We start from the raw sequence: 15,082 nt of genomic DNA on the forward strand, positions 1-15,082 counted from the left end.
TCTCTCTCCTCTCTCTCTCTCTCCAGTTTCTAGAGGTCATAATGTTTTCTATCCTGCTCTATCTGTACAAGAGGAGGAATATCAAGCATATAACCATAGTGATGCTGCTGGTGGCGCTGCTGGGTAAGAACTCTGACAGAGACAGACTTCATGGGGGATCAGGGGTGGGTTTGGTTATCACTTTTCAGAATGGGATGCATTACTCCAGGAAATAGTTAGTATGTTTGTAAAGTTGTCCCTGTTGTTTTAGCCTCCCTGACGGTGATCTCAGTGAAAGCTGTGTCTGGGATGATCACTGAGTCTATAAAGGGACATCTCCAGCTCACCTACCCCATCTTCTACGTCATGGTAGTGGTTATGGTGGCCTCCTGTGCGTTCCAGATAAAGTAAGTCCAATGTTTCTCCACTTCCCCTGACAGCAGATTTAGTTTGCATTTTCCCATTTCTAAAGAGTATTGAAGAAAATGTGAAGTGTAAACGTTTATTGGACATTGTGACCTTGACAGAGCAGAACTGTGATGGGATGTATCTCCAGTATTATGTTGGATGAATCCACTGTGTGATGGGATGTAGTTACAGTATTATGATGGATGAATCCACTGTGTGATGGGATGTAGTTACAGTATAATGATGGATGAATCCACTGTGTGATGGGATGTATCTCCAGTATTATGATGGATGAATCCACTGTGTGATGGGATGTATCTCCAGTATTATGATGGATGAATCCACTGTGTGATGGGATGTAGTTACAGTATTATGTTGGATGAATCCACTGTGTGATGGGATGCATCTCCAGTATTATGATGGATGAATCCACTGTGTGATGGGATGTAGTTACAGTATTATGTTGGATGAATCCACTGTGTGATGGGATGTATCTCCAGTATTATGATGGATGAATCCACTGTGTGATGGGATGTAGTTACAGTATTATTATGGATGAATCCACTGTGTGATGGGATGTAGTTACAGTATTATGATGGATGAATCCACTGTGTGATGGGATGTATCTCCAGTATTATGATGGATGAATCCACTGTGTGATGGGATGTATCTCCAGTATTATGATGGATGAATCCACTGTGTGATGGGATGTATCTACAGTATTATGTTGGATGAATCCACTGTGTGATGGGATGTAGTTACAGTATTATGATGGATGAATCCACTGTGTGATGGGATGTAGTTACAGTATTATGTTGGATGAATCCACTGTGTGATGGGATGTATCTCCAGTATTATGATGGATGAATCCACTGTGTGATGGGATGTAGTTACAGTATTATGTTGGATGAATCCACTGTGTGATGGGATGTATCTCCAGTATTATGATGGATGAATCCACTGTGTGATGGGATGTATCTCCAGTATTATGATGAATAATCCACTATGTGATGGGATGTATCTCCAGTATTATGATGGATGAATCCACTGTGTGATGGGATGTATCTCCAGTATTATGATGAATAATCCACTATGTGATGGGATGTATCTCCAGTATTATGATGGATGAATCCACTGTGTGATGGGATGTAGTTACAGTATTATGTTGGATGAATCCACTGTGTGATGGGATGTATCTCCAGTATTATGATGGATGAATCCACTGTGTGATGGGATGTATCTCCAGTATTATGATGGATGAATCCACTGTGTGATGGGATGTATCTCCAGTATTATGATGGATGAATCCACTGTGTGATGGGATGTATCTCCAGTATTATGATACATCCCATCACACAGTGGATTCATCTATCTCCAGTATTATGATAGATGAATCCACTGTGTGATGGTATGTAGTTACAGTATTATGTTGGATGAATCCACTGTGTTATTGGATGAATCCTCTGTGTGATGGGATGTATCTCCAGTATTATGTTGGATGAATCCACTGTGTGATGGGATGTAGTTACAGTATTATGATGGATGAATCCACTGTGTGATGGGATGTAGTTACAGTATTATGATGGATGAATCCACTGTGTGATGGGATGTATCTCCAGTATTATGATGGATGAATCCACTGTGTGATGGGATGTAGTTACAGTATTATGATGGATGAATCTCCAGTATTATGATGGATGAATCCACTGTGTGATGGGATGTATCTCCAGTATTATGATGGATGAATCCACTGTGTGATGGGATGTATCTCCAGTATTATGATAGATGAATCCACTGTGTGATGGTATGTAGTTACAGTATTATGTTGGATGAATCCACTGTGTTATTGGATGAATCCTCTGTGTGATGGGATGTATCTCCAGTATTATGTTGGATGAATCCACTGTGTGATGGGATGTAGTTACAGTATTATGATGGATGAATCCACTGTGTGATGGGATGTATCTCCAGTATTATGATGGATGAATCCACTGTGTGATGGGATGTAGTTACAGTATTATGATGGATGAATCTCCAGTATTATGATGGATGAATCCACTGTGTGATGGGATGTATCTCCAGTATTATGATGGATGAATCCACTGTGTGATGGGATGTATCTCCAGTATTATGATGGATGAATCCACTGTGTCATTGTCACCAAGGTCATAATATCATTCACATGGCCCTCAGAGGGAGTTGGAAGGCCTCTCTGTAATCTGTCCTTCACTGTTCTCAGGTTCCTTAATCAAGCCATGAAGATGTTTGATGCCACGGAGGTTGTTCCCATCAACTTTGTGTTCTTCACTGCCAGTGCCATTACTGCAGGTACGTTAGTTAAGCAGAACTCTGAGCAGCTCTCTGTCACCAAGAGTACGTTAGTTAATGTGCTCTCTGTCACCAAGAGTACGTTAGTTAAGCAGAACTCTGAGCAGCTCTCTGTCACCAAGAGTACGTTAGTTAAGCAGAACTCTGAGCAGCTCTCTGTCACCAAGAGTACGTTAGTAAAGCAGAACTCTGAGCAGCTCTCCTGCCACCAATAGTACGTTAGTTAAGCAGAACTCTGAGCAGCTCTCTGTCACCAAGAGTACGTTAGTTAAGCAGAACTCTGAGCAGATCTCTGTCACCAAGAGTACGTTAGTTAAGCAGAACTCTGAGCAGATCTCTGTCACCAGGAGGTTCATATTCTTTATAGATTCATGTATCTCTTCATCATTTTCATCGTTCATTCACAGCTGATTACCAGTGTTACCTAGTGTTCATCTTTCAGCTGAACATTTCTAGTGTTGATTTCGGAGTTAAATTAACTCTGTAAGTGTTCAATTAACACTGTGGTTTAAAAAAAAAAAACAGTGTTGGTGTTAATGACCGATTGATTGATTAATCTTATGCTACACAAAGAAAAATAACATTCATTTTTCTAAACTAATCCAATCAGTTGGTTAGATTTTTTTGCACCTGTTACTGAAATGGTTGTTCCAGTTTAAATGGTTTAGGTAGTCTCCTCACACTGTTCCTAACCCTGACAGTCATTCTGAATGAAGGTTGCAGAATATAATTCCAACTCTTGGATGTCCTAACTCTGGCTGGATTCCAATAGGAATTACACATCACTTTACAAGCCAGCATAATGTGACTTGCAGGCCTGATGTGGCCTGTAAACCAGGAAGTTCCTAACACCACTGTGTTAGGATAAAACTTGGCCATCAAAGGAAGGCCTTATGATATATTTAATGTATTGTCGTAAAGAGTTTATTTAATGTTAATGATAATCTACGCCTAGAAACTCACTTGGTGAAGTCCACAGGACTGAAAATGAACGACTTCAACAACCATGTCTCTGTCACTAACAGATACAGTCATGGGGGGGGTCACTCTACAATTCACTCAAAGGAAATTACACTGCTCAAAAAAATAAAGGGAACACTTAAACAACACAATGTAACTCCAAGTCAATCACACTTCTGTGAAATCAAACTGTCCACTTAGGAAGCAACACTGATTGACAATACATTTCACATGCTGTTGTGCAAATGGAATAGACAACAGGTGGAAATTATAGGCAATTAGCAAGACACCCCCAATAAAGGACTGGTTTTGCAGGTGGTGACCACAGACCACTTCTCAGTTCCTATGCTTCCTGGCTGATGTTTTGGTCACTTTTGAATGCTGGCGGTGCTTTCACTCTAGTGGTAGCATGAGACGGAGTCTACAACCCACACAAGTGGCTCAGGTAGTGCAGCTCATCCAGGATGGCACATCAATGCGAGCTGTGGCAAGAAGGTTTGCTGTGTCTGTCAGCGTAGTGTCCAGAGCATGGAGGCGCTACCAGGAGACAGGCCAGTACATCAGGAGACGTGGAGGAGGCCGTAGGGAGGGCAACAACCCAGCAGCAGGACCGCTACCTCCGCCTTTGTGCAAGGAGGAGCAGGAGGAGCACTGCCAGAGCCCTGCAAAATGACCTCCAGCAGGCCACAAATGTGCATGTGTCTGCTCAAACGGTCAGAAACAGACTCCATGAGGGTGGTATGAGGGCCCGACATCCACAGGTGGGGGTTGTGCTTACAGCCCAACACCGTGCAGGACGTTTGGCATTTGCCAGAGAACACCAAGATTGGCAAATTCGCCACTGGCGCCCTGTGCTCTTCACAGATGAAAGCAGGTTCACACTGAGCACATGTGACAGACGTGACAGAGTCTGGAGACGCCATGGAGAACATTCTGCTGCCTGCAACATCCTCAAGCATGACCGGTTTGGCGGTGGGTCAGTCATGGTGTGGGGTGGCATTTCTTTGGGGGGCCGCACAGCCCTCCATGTGCTCGCCAGAGGTAGCCTGACTGCCATTAGGTACCGAGATGAGATCCTCAGACCCCTTGTGAGACCATATGCTGGTGTGGTTGGCCCTGGGTTCCTCCTAATGCAAGACAATGCTAGACCTCATGTGGCTGGAGTGTGTCAGCAGTTCCTGCAAGAGGAAGGCATTGATGCTATGGACTGGCCCGCCCGTTCCCCAGACCTGAATCCAATTGAGCACATCTGGGACATCATGTCTCGCTCCATCCACCAACGCCACGTTGCACCACAGACTGTCCAGGAGTTGGCGGATGCTTTAGTCCAGGTCTGGGAGGAGATCCCTCAGGAGACCATCCGCCACCTCATCAGGAGCATGCCCAGGCATTGTAGGGAGGTCATACAGGCACGTGGAGGCCACACACACTACTGAGCCTCATTTTGACTTGTTTTGAGGATATTACATCAAAGTTGGATCAGCCTATAGTGTGGTTTTCCACTTTAATTTTGAGGGTGACTCCAAATCCAGACCTCCATGGGTTGATACATTTTATTTCCATTGATAATTTTTGTGTGATTTTGTTGTCAGCACATTCAACTATGTAAAGAAAAAAGTATTTAATAAGATTATTTCATTCATTCAGATCTAGGATGTGTTGTTTAAGTGTTCCCTTTATTTAATTTTTTTGAGCAGTGTATATTGGAGGCATGGCTTTCAATTAGTTGTTTTTGGTCACCCGTGAGTGGAAGTGTTGTACCAGTTTTTAAATCGTCTATGGTTATGTTAATGAAAGTTTAAGCATGTCTGCTGCCAGTCCTGAAGTCTTTATAAATGCTTACATAAGAGCATGTGGCAAAGAGACGGACCTCTTTGCATAATGGTTAATATACTATATATGAGGTGTTATTGCATAACATTATTGGTACAAACTATATACACTTCCTAGTGTTAAAATACTACAGTATATGAAGTGTTATTTCTGTTACACTGACAAAGTGTAACAGCGTCAGCACTAAGTACAGTCTTAATTTAACACTAAAAAGTGTGGACCTGTATAGACACTGGCCCAGTGTTAAATTGAACACTAGAGAATTTGCTGTGTTTCATCTTTATAAAAACAGACACTGTTTTCAACGCTCTCCAATATGCAAGGAAGTGTATCAAAACCTTCCACAACCTTTTCAGCTATTTATCCCTAGCAGCAATAGAAGAGTGGCACAATAGGAGGAGGATGATTCACCCTCTAGCCACCTCTATGAACCTGTAGACAGCATTGTGAGAGCATTATTACAACTTTCTAACCTCAAGGGGCTTTTCCTGGTTAAATAAAGTTTTATTTTTATATTACGTTCCCCTAGCCACCTCTATGAACCTGTAGACAGCATTATGTCCCCCTAGCTACCTCTATGAACTTGTAGACAACATTACTATGTTCCCCTAGCCACCTCTATGAACCTGTAGACAACATGATTATGTTCCTCTAGCCACCTCTATGAACCTGTAGACAACATGATTATGTTCCTCTAGCCACCTCTATGAACCTGTAGACATAATTATTATGTTCCTCTAGCCACCTCTATGTTCCTGACATCACCCGTCTATTTGCATCCTCTGACCTCTCAGCCAGCCAGACCGTTGTGTTGTCAGCCTCATCAATAGCACTATGACTAGGATAGAGTGGATGTGTTTAGACAGCAATAGGGAGGGGATGAATGAACGGCCAATACAGTTATCAATAATGTGAGGGGCGCCGTTGGATGGAGGCAGGTTTAGTCTGAAATGGCCACCTACTCCCTTTTTAAGTGCACTACATTTGACCAGAGCCCTTGTTAAAAGTAGTGCACTATATAGAGAATAGGGTGCCATTTGTGACGCACCCCAGGAGTTATAGGGGGATCCCTGAGCCAGACATTATTCCATTGTTGTCATCCATCAAGAGACATCAGCATTGACTGTTATCACCCATCCATCTCTCAGCAAGATGTATAATAATACCTTAGTAAAAAAGGGAGTTATAAGTCCACAGATTTCCCTCTGTGAGTATTACAGTTGAGATGTTTTAGTTCCTATAGCTCTGCTGTGATAACGGCCTGGGGTAACACCCTCAGTGATGTCGGGGGGTAACATCATAAGTCTATGGGTAACATCCTCAGTGATGTCGGGGTAACATCATAAGTCTATGGGTAACACCCTCAGTGATGTCGGGGGGTAACATCATAAGTCTATGGGTAACATCCTCAGTGATGTCGGGGTAACATCATAAGTCTATGGGTAACATCCTCAGTGATGTCGGGGGTAACATCATAAGTCTATGGGTAACACCCTCAGTGATGTCGGGGGGTAACATCATAATTCTATGGGTAACATCCTCAGTGATGTCGGGGGTAACATCATAAGTCTATGGGTAACACCCTCAGTGATGTCGGGGGGTAACATCATAAGTCTATGGGTAACACCCTCAGTGATGTCGGGGGGTAACATAAGTCTATGGGTAACACCCTCAGTGATGTCGGGGGGTAACATCATAAGTCTATGGGTAACACCCTCAGTGATGTCGGGGGGTAACATCATAAGTCTATGGGTAACATCCTCCGTGATGTCGGGGGGTAACATCATAAGTCTATGGGTAACACCCTCAGTGATGTACTCCTGAGTGGCGCAGTGGTCTAAGGCACTGCATCGCAGTGCTAACTGTGCCACTAGAGATCCTGGTTCGAATCCAGGCTCTGTCGCAGCCGGCCGCGACCGGGAGACTCATGGGCGGCGCACAATTGGCCCAGCGTCATCCAGGGTAGGGGAGGGAATGGCCGGCAGGGATGTAGCTCAGTTGATAGAGCATGGCGTTTGCAATGCCAGGGTTGTGGGTTCGATTCTCACGGGGGGCCAGTATAAAAAAATAAATAAAAAAAGATATGTAAGTCGCTCTGGATAAGAGCGTCTGCTAAATGACTAAAATGTAAATGTAAATGTTGACTCACTGATGTGAGCTAGGGAAACCAGCACGCTTTCATCAATACTCACAAATGTTCATGTCTCTCTCCATTTCTTTCTCTTTCTCCCCCCTCTCTCCCTCTTCCTGGTGACTCTATAATCACTCTGTTTTCCCATCTCTGGAGGACTCATCTCTGTTCTGTTATTCTGCAAGGCTGACCACTGAAAACCTAAAAGAGTCAAAGTCGGCACCCTATTCCCTATATAGTGCGCTGCTTCCTATGGGCCCTGGTCAAAAGTAGTGCCCTATATAACGACTAGGATGTCATTTGGGACGCAGTCAGAAGGTTTAATGTTCATGGCCTGGTGCTCCATACTAGAGTTGATCCTCCAGAAATGGACAGCTGCTTCTCTCTCTCCTCTGATGTTGTTGCTGTTAAAAAACGGCTTCTTTTCTTTTGCAGGAATAGTATTTTACCAGGAATTCCATGGGTTGGCTTTGCTCAATATATTAATGTTTCTCTTTGGGTAAGTAGTATGCAACAGTACTGTCTTTTTAGGAATATAGGCCATGACATTCCTCTGAATACAGGCCATGACATTCCTCTGAATACAGGCCATGACATTCCTCTGAATACAGGCCATGACATTCCTCTGAATACAGCCCTTGACATTCCTCTGAATACAGGCCTTGACATTCCTCTGAATACAGCCCTTGACATTCCTCTGAATACAGCCCTTGACATTCCTCTGAATACAGGCCATGACATTCCTCTGAATACAGGCCATGACATTCCTCTGAATACAGCCATTGACATTCCTCTGAATACAGGCCATGACATTCCTCTGAATATAGGCCATGACATTCCTCTGAATACAGGCCATGACATTCCTCTGAATACAGGCCATGACATTCCTCTGAATACAGCCCTTGACATTCCTCTGAATACGGGCCATGACATTCCTCTGAATACGGGCCATGACATTTCTCTGAATACAGGCCATGACATTCCTCTGAATACAGGCCATGACATTCCTCTGAATACAGCCCTTGACATTCCTCTGAATACAGGCCATGACATTCCTCTGAATATAGGCCATGACATTCCTCTGAATACAGGCCATGACATTCCTCTGAATACAGGCCATGACATTCCTCTGAATACAGCCCTTGACATTCCTCTGAATACAGGCCATGACATTCCTCTGAATACGGGCCATGACATTCCTCTGAATACGGGCCATGACATTTCTCTGAATACAGGCCATGACATTCCTCTGAATACAGGCCATGACATTCCTCTGAATACAGCCCTTGACATTCCTCTGAATACGGGCCATGACATTCCTCTGAATACGGGCCATGACATTCCTCTGAATACGGGCCATGACATTTCTCTGAATATAGGCCATGACATTCCTCTGAATACAGGCCATGACATTCCTCTGAATACAGGCCATGACATTCCTCTGAATACAGGCCATGACATTCCTCTGAATACAGGCCATTACATTCCTCTGAATACAGGCCATGACATTCCTCTGAATACAGGCCATGACATTCCTCTGAATACAGGCCATCACATTCCTCTGAATACAGGCCATCACATTCCTCTGAATACAGGCCATGACATTCCTCTGAATGTGATATCCAGAGTAGGGGCTGTGGATACTCCATACATTTCAGTCCCTGTATCTGGTTACTCTTAATGGAGTTAAAAGTACACCGTCCCAAAGAACTCCAGAGAACATATCACTCTGTTGAGGGTTCAGATAACTCCAGTAGAGTCAATTTAACCTGTGATTCCAGCTCTCCTTGATTTAGTGTGATAGCTGAACATAACCCTCTCTCTGAACTCTTCCAGCTGTCTGCTCTCATTCATTGGAGTCTTCCTGATAGCCAGAGACAGACCCAAGATCAAGACTCAAGACAAAACCTTTATAGCCATGGGAAAAATCCCAGGTAACTATTTACTTCTCTTACAACAAATAGAAATGGATGAGACCATTTTGAAATAATATAACAAAATAAACACGATTTAATATCCAAGAGTATACATTTCTACAAGGAAACACATCAACCATTTGCCTAAACAAGTTGCATTTGAAATGGTTACATTGTATTTGAACAAGGTATTTTGCTGCTGTGTGTAGTCTGTTAACATGGTGTTACTGTGTGAATGTGTAGTAGGTGGGTTTGGCCCCAGCTAAACTAACGTAGCAGGCGTAAAAGAAACGCCTGAAACTAGATCCCCTACATCAGTGTTTCCCAACCCTGGTCCTCCAGTACACCCCAACAGTACACATTTTTAGTGTAACCCTGGACAAGCACACCTGATTTAACTTGTCAACTACAGTGGCTTGCGAAAGTATTCATCCCCCCTTGGCATTTTTCCTATTTTGTTGCCTTACAACCTGGAATTAAAATGGATTTTGGGGGGATTTGTATCATTTGATTTACACAATATGTCTACCACTTTGAAGATTTTTTATTATGAAACAAACAACAAATAAGACAAAAAAACTGAAAACTTCAACGTGCATAACTATTCACCCCCCCCCAAAGTCAATACTTTGTAGAGCCACCTTTTGCAGCAATTTCAGCTGCAAGTCTCTTGGGGTATGTCTCTATAAGCTTGGCACATCTAGACACTGGGATGTTTGCCCATTCTTCAAGGCAAAACTGCTCCAGCTCCTTCAAGTTGGATGGGTTCCGCTGGTGTACAGCAATCTTTAAGTCATACCACAGATTCTCAATTGGATAGAGGTCTGGGCTTTGACTAGGCCATTCCAACACATGTAAATGTTTCCCCTTAAACCACTTGAGTGTTGCTTTAGCAGTATGCTTAGGGTCATTGTCCTGCTGGAAGGTGAACCTCCGTCCCAGTCTCAAATCTCTGGAAGACTGAAACAGGTTTCCCTCAAGAATTTCCCTGTATTTAGCGCCATCCATCATTCCTTCAATTCTGACCAGTTTCCCAGTCCCATCCGATGAAAAACATCCCCACAGCATGATGCTGCCACCACCATGCTTCACTGTGGGGATGGTGTTCTCGGGGTGATGAGAGGTGTTGGGTTTGTGCCAGACATAGTGTTTTCCTTGATGGCCAAAAAGCTCAATTTTAGTCTCATCTGACCAGAGTACCTTCTTCCATATGTTTGGGGAGTCTCCCACATGGCTTTTGGCGAACACCAAACGTGTTTGCTTATTTTTTTCTTTAAGCAATGGCATCTTTCTACACACTATTCCGTAAAGCCCAGCTCTGTGGAGTGTACGGCTTAAAGTGGTCCTATGGATAGATACTCCAATCTCCGCTGTGGGTTGGGCTGTTGGGAGGGGTACTGGAGGACCAGGGTTGGACTTTTGGGGGGTTACTGGAGGACCGAGGCTGGACTGTTGGGGGATACTGGAGGAATAGGGTTGGGCTGTTGGGGGGTACTGGAGGACCAGGGTTGGGCTGTTGGGGTGGTAGTGGAGGCCCAGGGTTGGGAATTAATGTCTTCCTCTAAAGTAAACCTGTTCAGCCATCCCTCCTCCCTCAATAGCCAGGAGGTGCTTAATGTCTTCCTCTACAGTAAACCTGTTCAGCCATCCCTCCTCCCTCAATAGCCAGGAGGAGCTTAATGTGTTCCTCTACAGTAAACCTGTTCAGCCATCCCTCAATAGCCAGGAGGTGCTTAATGTGTTCCTCTACAGTAAACCTGTTCAGCCATCCCTCCTCCCTCAATAGCCAGGAGGAGCTTAATGTGTTCCTCTACAGTAAACCTGTTCAGCCATCCCTCCTCCCTCAATAGCCAGGAGGTGCTTAATGTCTTCCTCTACAGTAAACCTGTTCAGCCATCCCTCCTCCCTCAATAGCCAGGAGGTGCTTAATGTCTTCCTCTACAGTAAACCTGTTCAGCCATCCCTCCTCCCTCAATAGCCAGGAGGTGCTTAATGTGTTCCTCTACAGTAAACCTGTTCAGCCATCCCTCAATAGCCAGGAGGTGCTTAATGTGTTCCTCTACAGTAAACCTGTTCAGCCATCCCTCCTCCCTCAATAGCCAGGAGGAGCTTAATGTGTTCCTCTACAGTAAACCTGTTCAGCCATCCTCCCTCAATAGCCAGGAGGAGCTTAATGTCTTCCTCTACAGTAAACCTGTTCAGCCATCCCTCCTCCCTCAATAGCCAGGAGGTGCTTAATGTGTTCCTCTACAGTAAACCTGTTCAGCCATCCCTCCTCCCTCAATAGCCAGGAGGTGCTTAATGTGTTCCTCTACAGTAAACCTGTTCAGCCATCCCTCAATAGCCAGGAGGAGCTTAATGTGTTCCTCTACAGTAAACCTGTTCAGCCATCCCTCCTCCCTCAATAGCCAGGAGGTGCTTAATGTGTTCCTCTACAGTAAACCTGTTCAGCCATTCCTCCTCAATAGCCAGGAGGTGCTTAATGTGTTCCTCTACAGTAAACCTGTTCAGCCATCCCTCCTCCCTCAATAGCCAGGAGGTGCTTAATGTGTTCCTCTACAGTAAACCTGTTCAGCCATCCCTCCTCCCTCAATAGCCAGGAGGTGCTTAATGTGTTCCTCTACAGTAAACCTGTTCAGCCATCCCTCAATAGCCAGGAGGTGCTTAATGTGTTCCTCTACAGTAAACCTGTTCAGCCATCCCTCAATAGCCAGGAGGTGCTTAATGTGTTCCTCTACAGTAAACCTGTTCAGCCATCCCTCAATAGCCAGGAGGTGCTTAATGTGTTCCTCTACAGTAAACCTGTTCAGCCATCCCTCCTCCCTCAATAGCCAGGAGGTGCTTAATGTCTTCCTCTACAGTAAACCTGTTCAGCCATCCCTCAATAGCCAGGAGGTGCTTAATGTGTTCCTCTACAGTAAACCTGTTCAGCCATCCCTCACGGTCCTCCAAATAGCCAGGAGGTGCTTAATGTCTTCCTCTACAGTAAACCTGTTCAGCCATCCCTCCTCCCTCAATAGCCAGGAGGTGCTTAATGTGTTCCTCTACAGTAAACCTGTTCAGCCATCCCTCCTCCCTCAATAGCCAGGAGGAGCTTAATGTGTTCCTCTACAGTAAACCTGTTCAGCCATCCCTCCTCCCTCAATAGCCAGGAGGAGCTTAATGTGTTCCTCTACAGTAAACCTGTTCAGCCATCCCTCCTCCCTCAATAGCCAGGAGGAGCTTAATGTGTTCCTCTACAGTAAACCTGTTCAGCCATCCCTCCTCCCTCAATAGCCAGGAGGAGCTTAATGTCTTCCTCTACAGTAAACCTGTTCAGCCATCCCTCCTCCCTCAATAGCCAGGAGGAGCTTAATGTGTTCCTCTACAGTAAACCTGTTCAGCCATCCCTCCTCCCTCAATAGCCAGGAGGAGCTTAATGTGTTCCTCTACAGTAAACCTGTTCAGCCATCCCTCAATAGCCAGGAGGTGCTTAATGTCTTCCTCTACAGTAAACCTGTTCAGCCATCCCTCCTCCCTCAATAGCCAGGAGGTGCTTAATGTGTTCCTCTACAGTAAACCTGTTCAGCCATCCCTTCCCTCAATAGCCAGGAGGTGCTTAATGTGTTCCTCTACAGTAAACCTGTTCAGCCATCCCTCAATAGCCAGGAGGTGCTTAATGTGTTCCTCTACAGTAAACCTGTTCAGCCATCCCTCCTCCCTCAATAGCCAGTGGGTGAGGTTAGCTCTCTGTTAACATGGTGAATGTGCATTATCCCAGCAGCAGAATAACATGGTGAATGTGCATTATCCCAGCAGCAGACCCACCTCTCTAATGATCTATATGTGTTGTCTCTTGTCTCTGCTACAGGGAGAAAATCTAAAGATAAGGTCCAGCCGGAGGCTAACAGTAACACATACGGATCTCTGGCAGCTAAACTCATGTGTAACAAACCTGGCCCACAGGACGACTCGTAATATCAGCCACACCTGTGTGTTTTACCTGGACCTGTCTGTCTGTGTACCGAGACTACCTGTGTGTTTTACCTGGACCTGTCTGTCTGTGTACCGAGACTACCTGTGTGTTTTACCTGGACCTGTCTGTCTGTGTACCGAGACTACCTGTGTGTTTTACCTGGACCTGTCTGTCTGTGTACCGAGACTACATGTGTCAACACTACACACCTCTCTCCTGGGTTGCCAGACTGAATGACTGATGTACAGGCAGGGTTACTGTATTTCCAGCAGGGTTATGACTACGGTTGCAAAATTCCCAGATTTTCCAGAAATCCTAGTTAGAGGACAATAGGAATTCCTGCTAATTCGCTCCTGATTCCAGGAATCTTGCCCGAAGCAGGATTTCTGGAAAACCTGGACATCTTGGGAAAGTTACCAGAATTGTGCAATTATCAGGGAATTTAACTCTGGTGCTACAGATACTGAAGAGCCATCTCAGGATCCAACCCAAATGCACTACAGGCACCAAGTAAACAACTTTATTATTTCATTCTCAAGGAGGTGGCTATATGAGGCTGTCTTAGGAGCCACCTGATATTCTCTGTTAACATTAAAGCAACTTTGTTAGATCTCATTTCTACTGAGACACTTTAATATGGTTTCTATCATTGATTTGTTAATAAACTGTAATGTGATATTTAGAGTGTTTCACGAGGTCCCTAGAAACTCTGGCCGGCAAAGCACGTGCACCAGCGTCCTCCACTGGTCGTAACAGGAATGACTGTTTAACTACATGAGGGCATCCAGGCCCGTAGACGTCTTGGTAAATGTTAGGCGTTTCAAACGTCAGACAGAACAGCATCGGTCATTCAGAAGTTGGATATTTGTTTGCTAAGCTAATAGTCTCAGGTGCCCAGGCTTCGCTCAACAAGATGAGATTTGGAAGGATGGCCTCAAGACTACACTAACACATTTTAACAACTAGCGCTTCACCCTTTTTTCTTTTAAATCAAAACGTCATTTTGTGAATTGCATTTCCAAGAGCAGTGGCATGTAAGAGTGACTGGTATGGATCAGCCTACATCTCCAGACGGAAAGACTGCAAAATATGGTCATCTTACATCTATTTTCAATCATATATTGAGTGATAATGAACTTGAGTTTTCTTATCTAGATAAATTAGCAGAACATTTTGCTTATTTTAACCCCCAAAAATGATATTTTACCTTAATCGTTTTAAGATACAATTAATTTCTCATTTTAATATATTTTATGAAGACTTTTAAAAGGTAAATATGTTCTGCCGATGTAGTTAGACAATTTATCTTGATAATTATTAATTCATTATTACTCGATGTAAGATTTAGTTACGTTTTATTAGTCGTATGTGCGGGATATGCATGGTATGCATCGTCCACTGAAATGGTTACTTGACAATGCAACAACATAATACAAGATTCGAATAGGAACATAAGGAAACATGTTAGCATAATACAGAAGGGGTCCAATATTTACACGTGTTTTGAGGATGGAGGGGGGGGCAGTGTATAAACTGAGCAGTATAATTAAGAGTCTGGTACCAGCAGTTGTG

General features: G+C 44.2%; 1 protein-coding gene across 2 annotated transcripts in view; it reads left to right on the top strand.

Moving 5' to 3' along the window:
• Window positions 1-13,609, top strand: part of LOC121585955 (NIPA-like protein 2) — a 48,327-nt gene extending 34,718 nt beyond the window's left edge. For both annotated transcript variants that reach the window (XM_041902317.2, XM_041902318.2), the window contains 6 exons: window positions 27-123; window positions 251-386; window positions 2,627-2,715; window positions 8,075-8,138; window positions 9,476-9,573; window positions 13,406-13,609. In XM_041902317.2, coding sequence (XP_041758251.2) covers window positions 27-123; window positions 251-386; window positions 2,627-2,715; window positions 8,075-8,138; window positions 9,476-9,573; window positions 13,406-13,512 — 591 coding nt within the window. In that variant the 3' untranslated portion in view covers window positions 13,513-13,609. The remainder of the gene's footprint in view (window positions 1-26; window positions 124-250; window positions 387-2,626; window positions 2,716-8,074; window positions 8,139-9,475; window positions 9,574-13,405) is intronic.
• Window positions 13,610-15,082: the final 1,473 nt, after the last annotated feature.

The sequence above is a fragment of the Coregonus clupeaformis genome, chromosome 17, assembly GCF_020615455.1.
Source record: "Coregonus clupeaformis isolate EN_2021a chromosome 17, ASM2061545v1, whole genome shotgun sequence".
Taxonomy (NCBI): domain Eukaryota; kingdom Metazoa; phylum Chordata; class Actinopteri; order Salmoniformes; family Salmonidae; genus Coregonus; species Coregonus clupeaformis.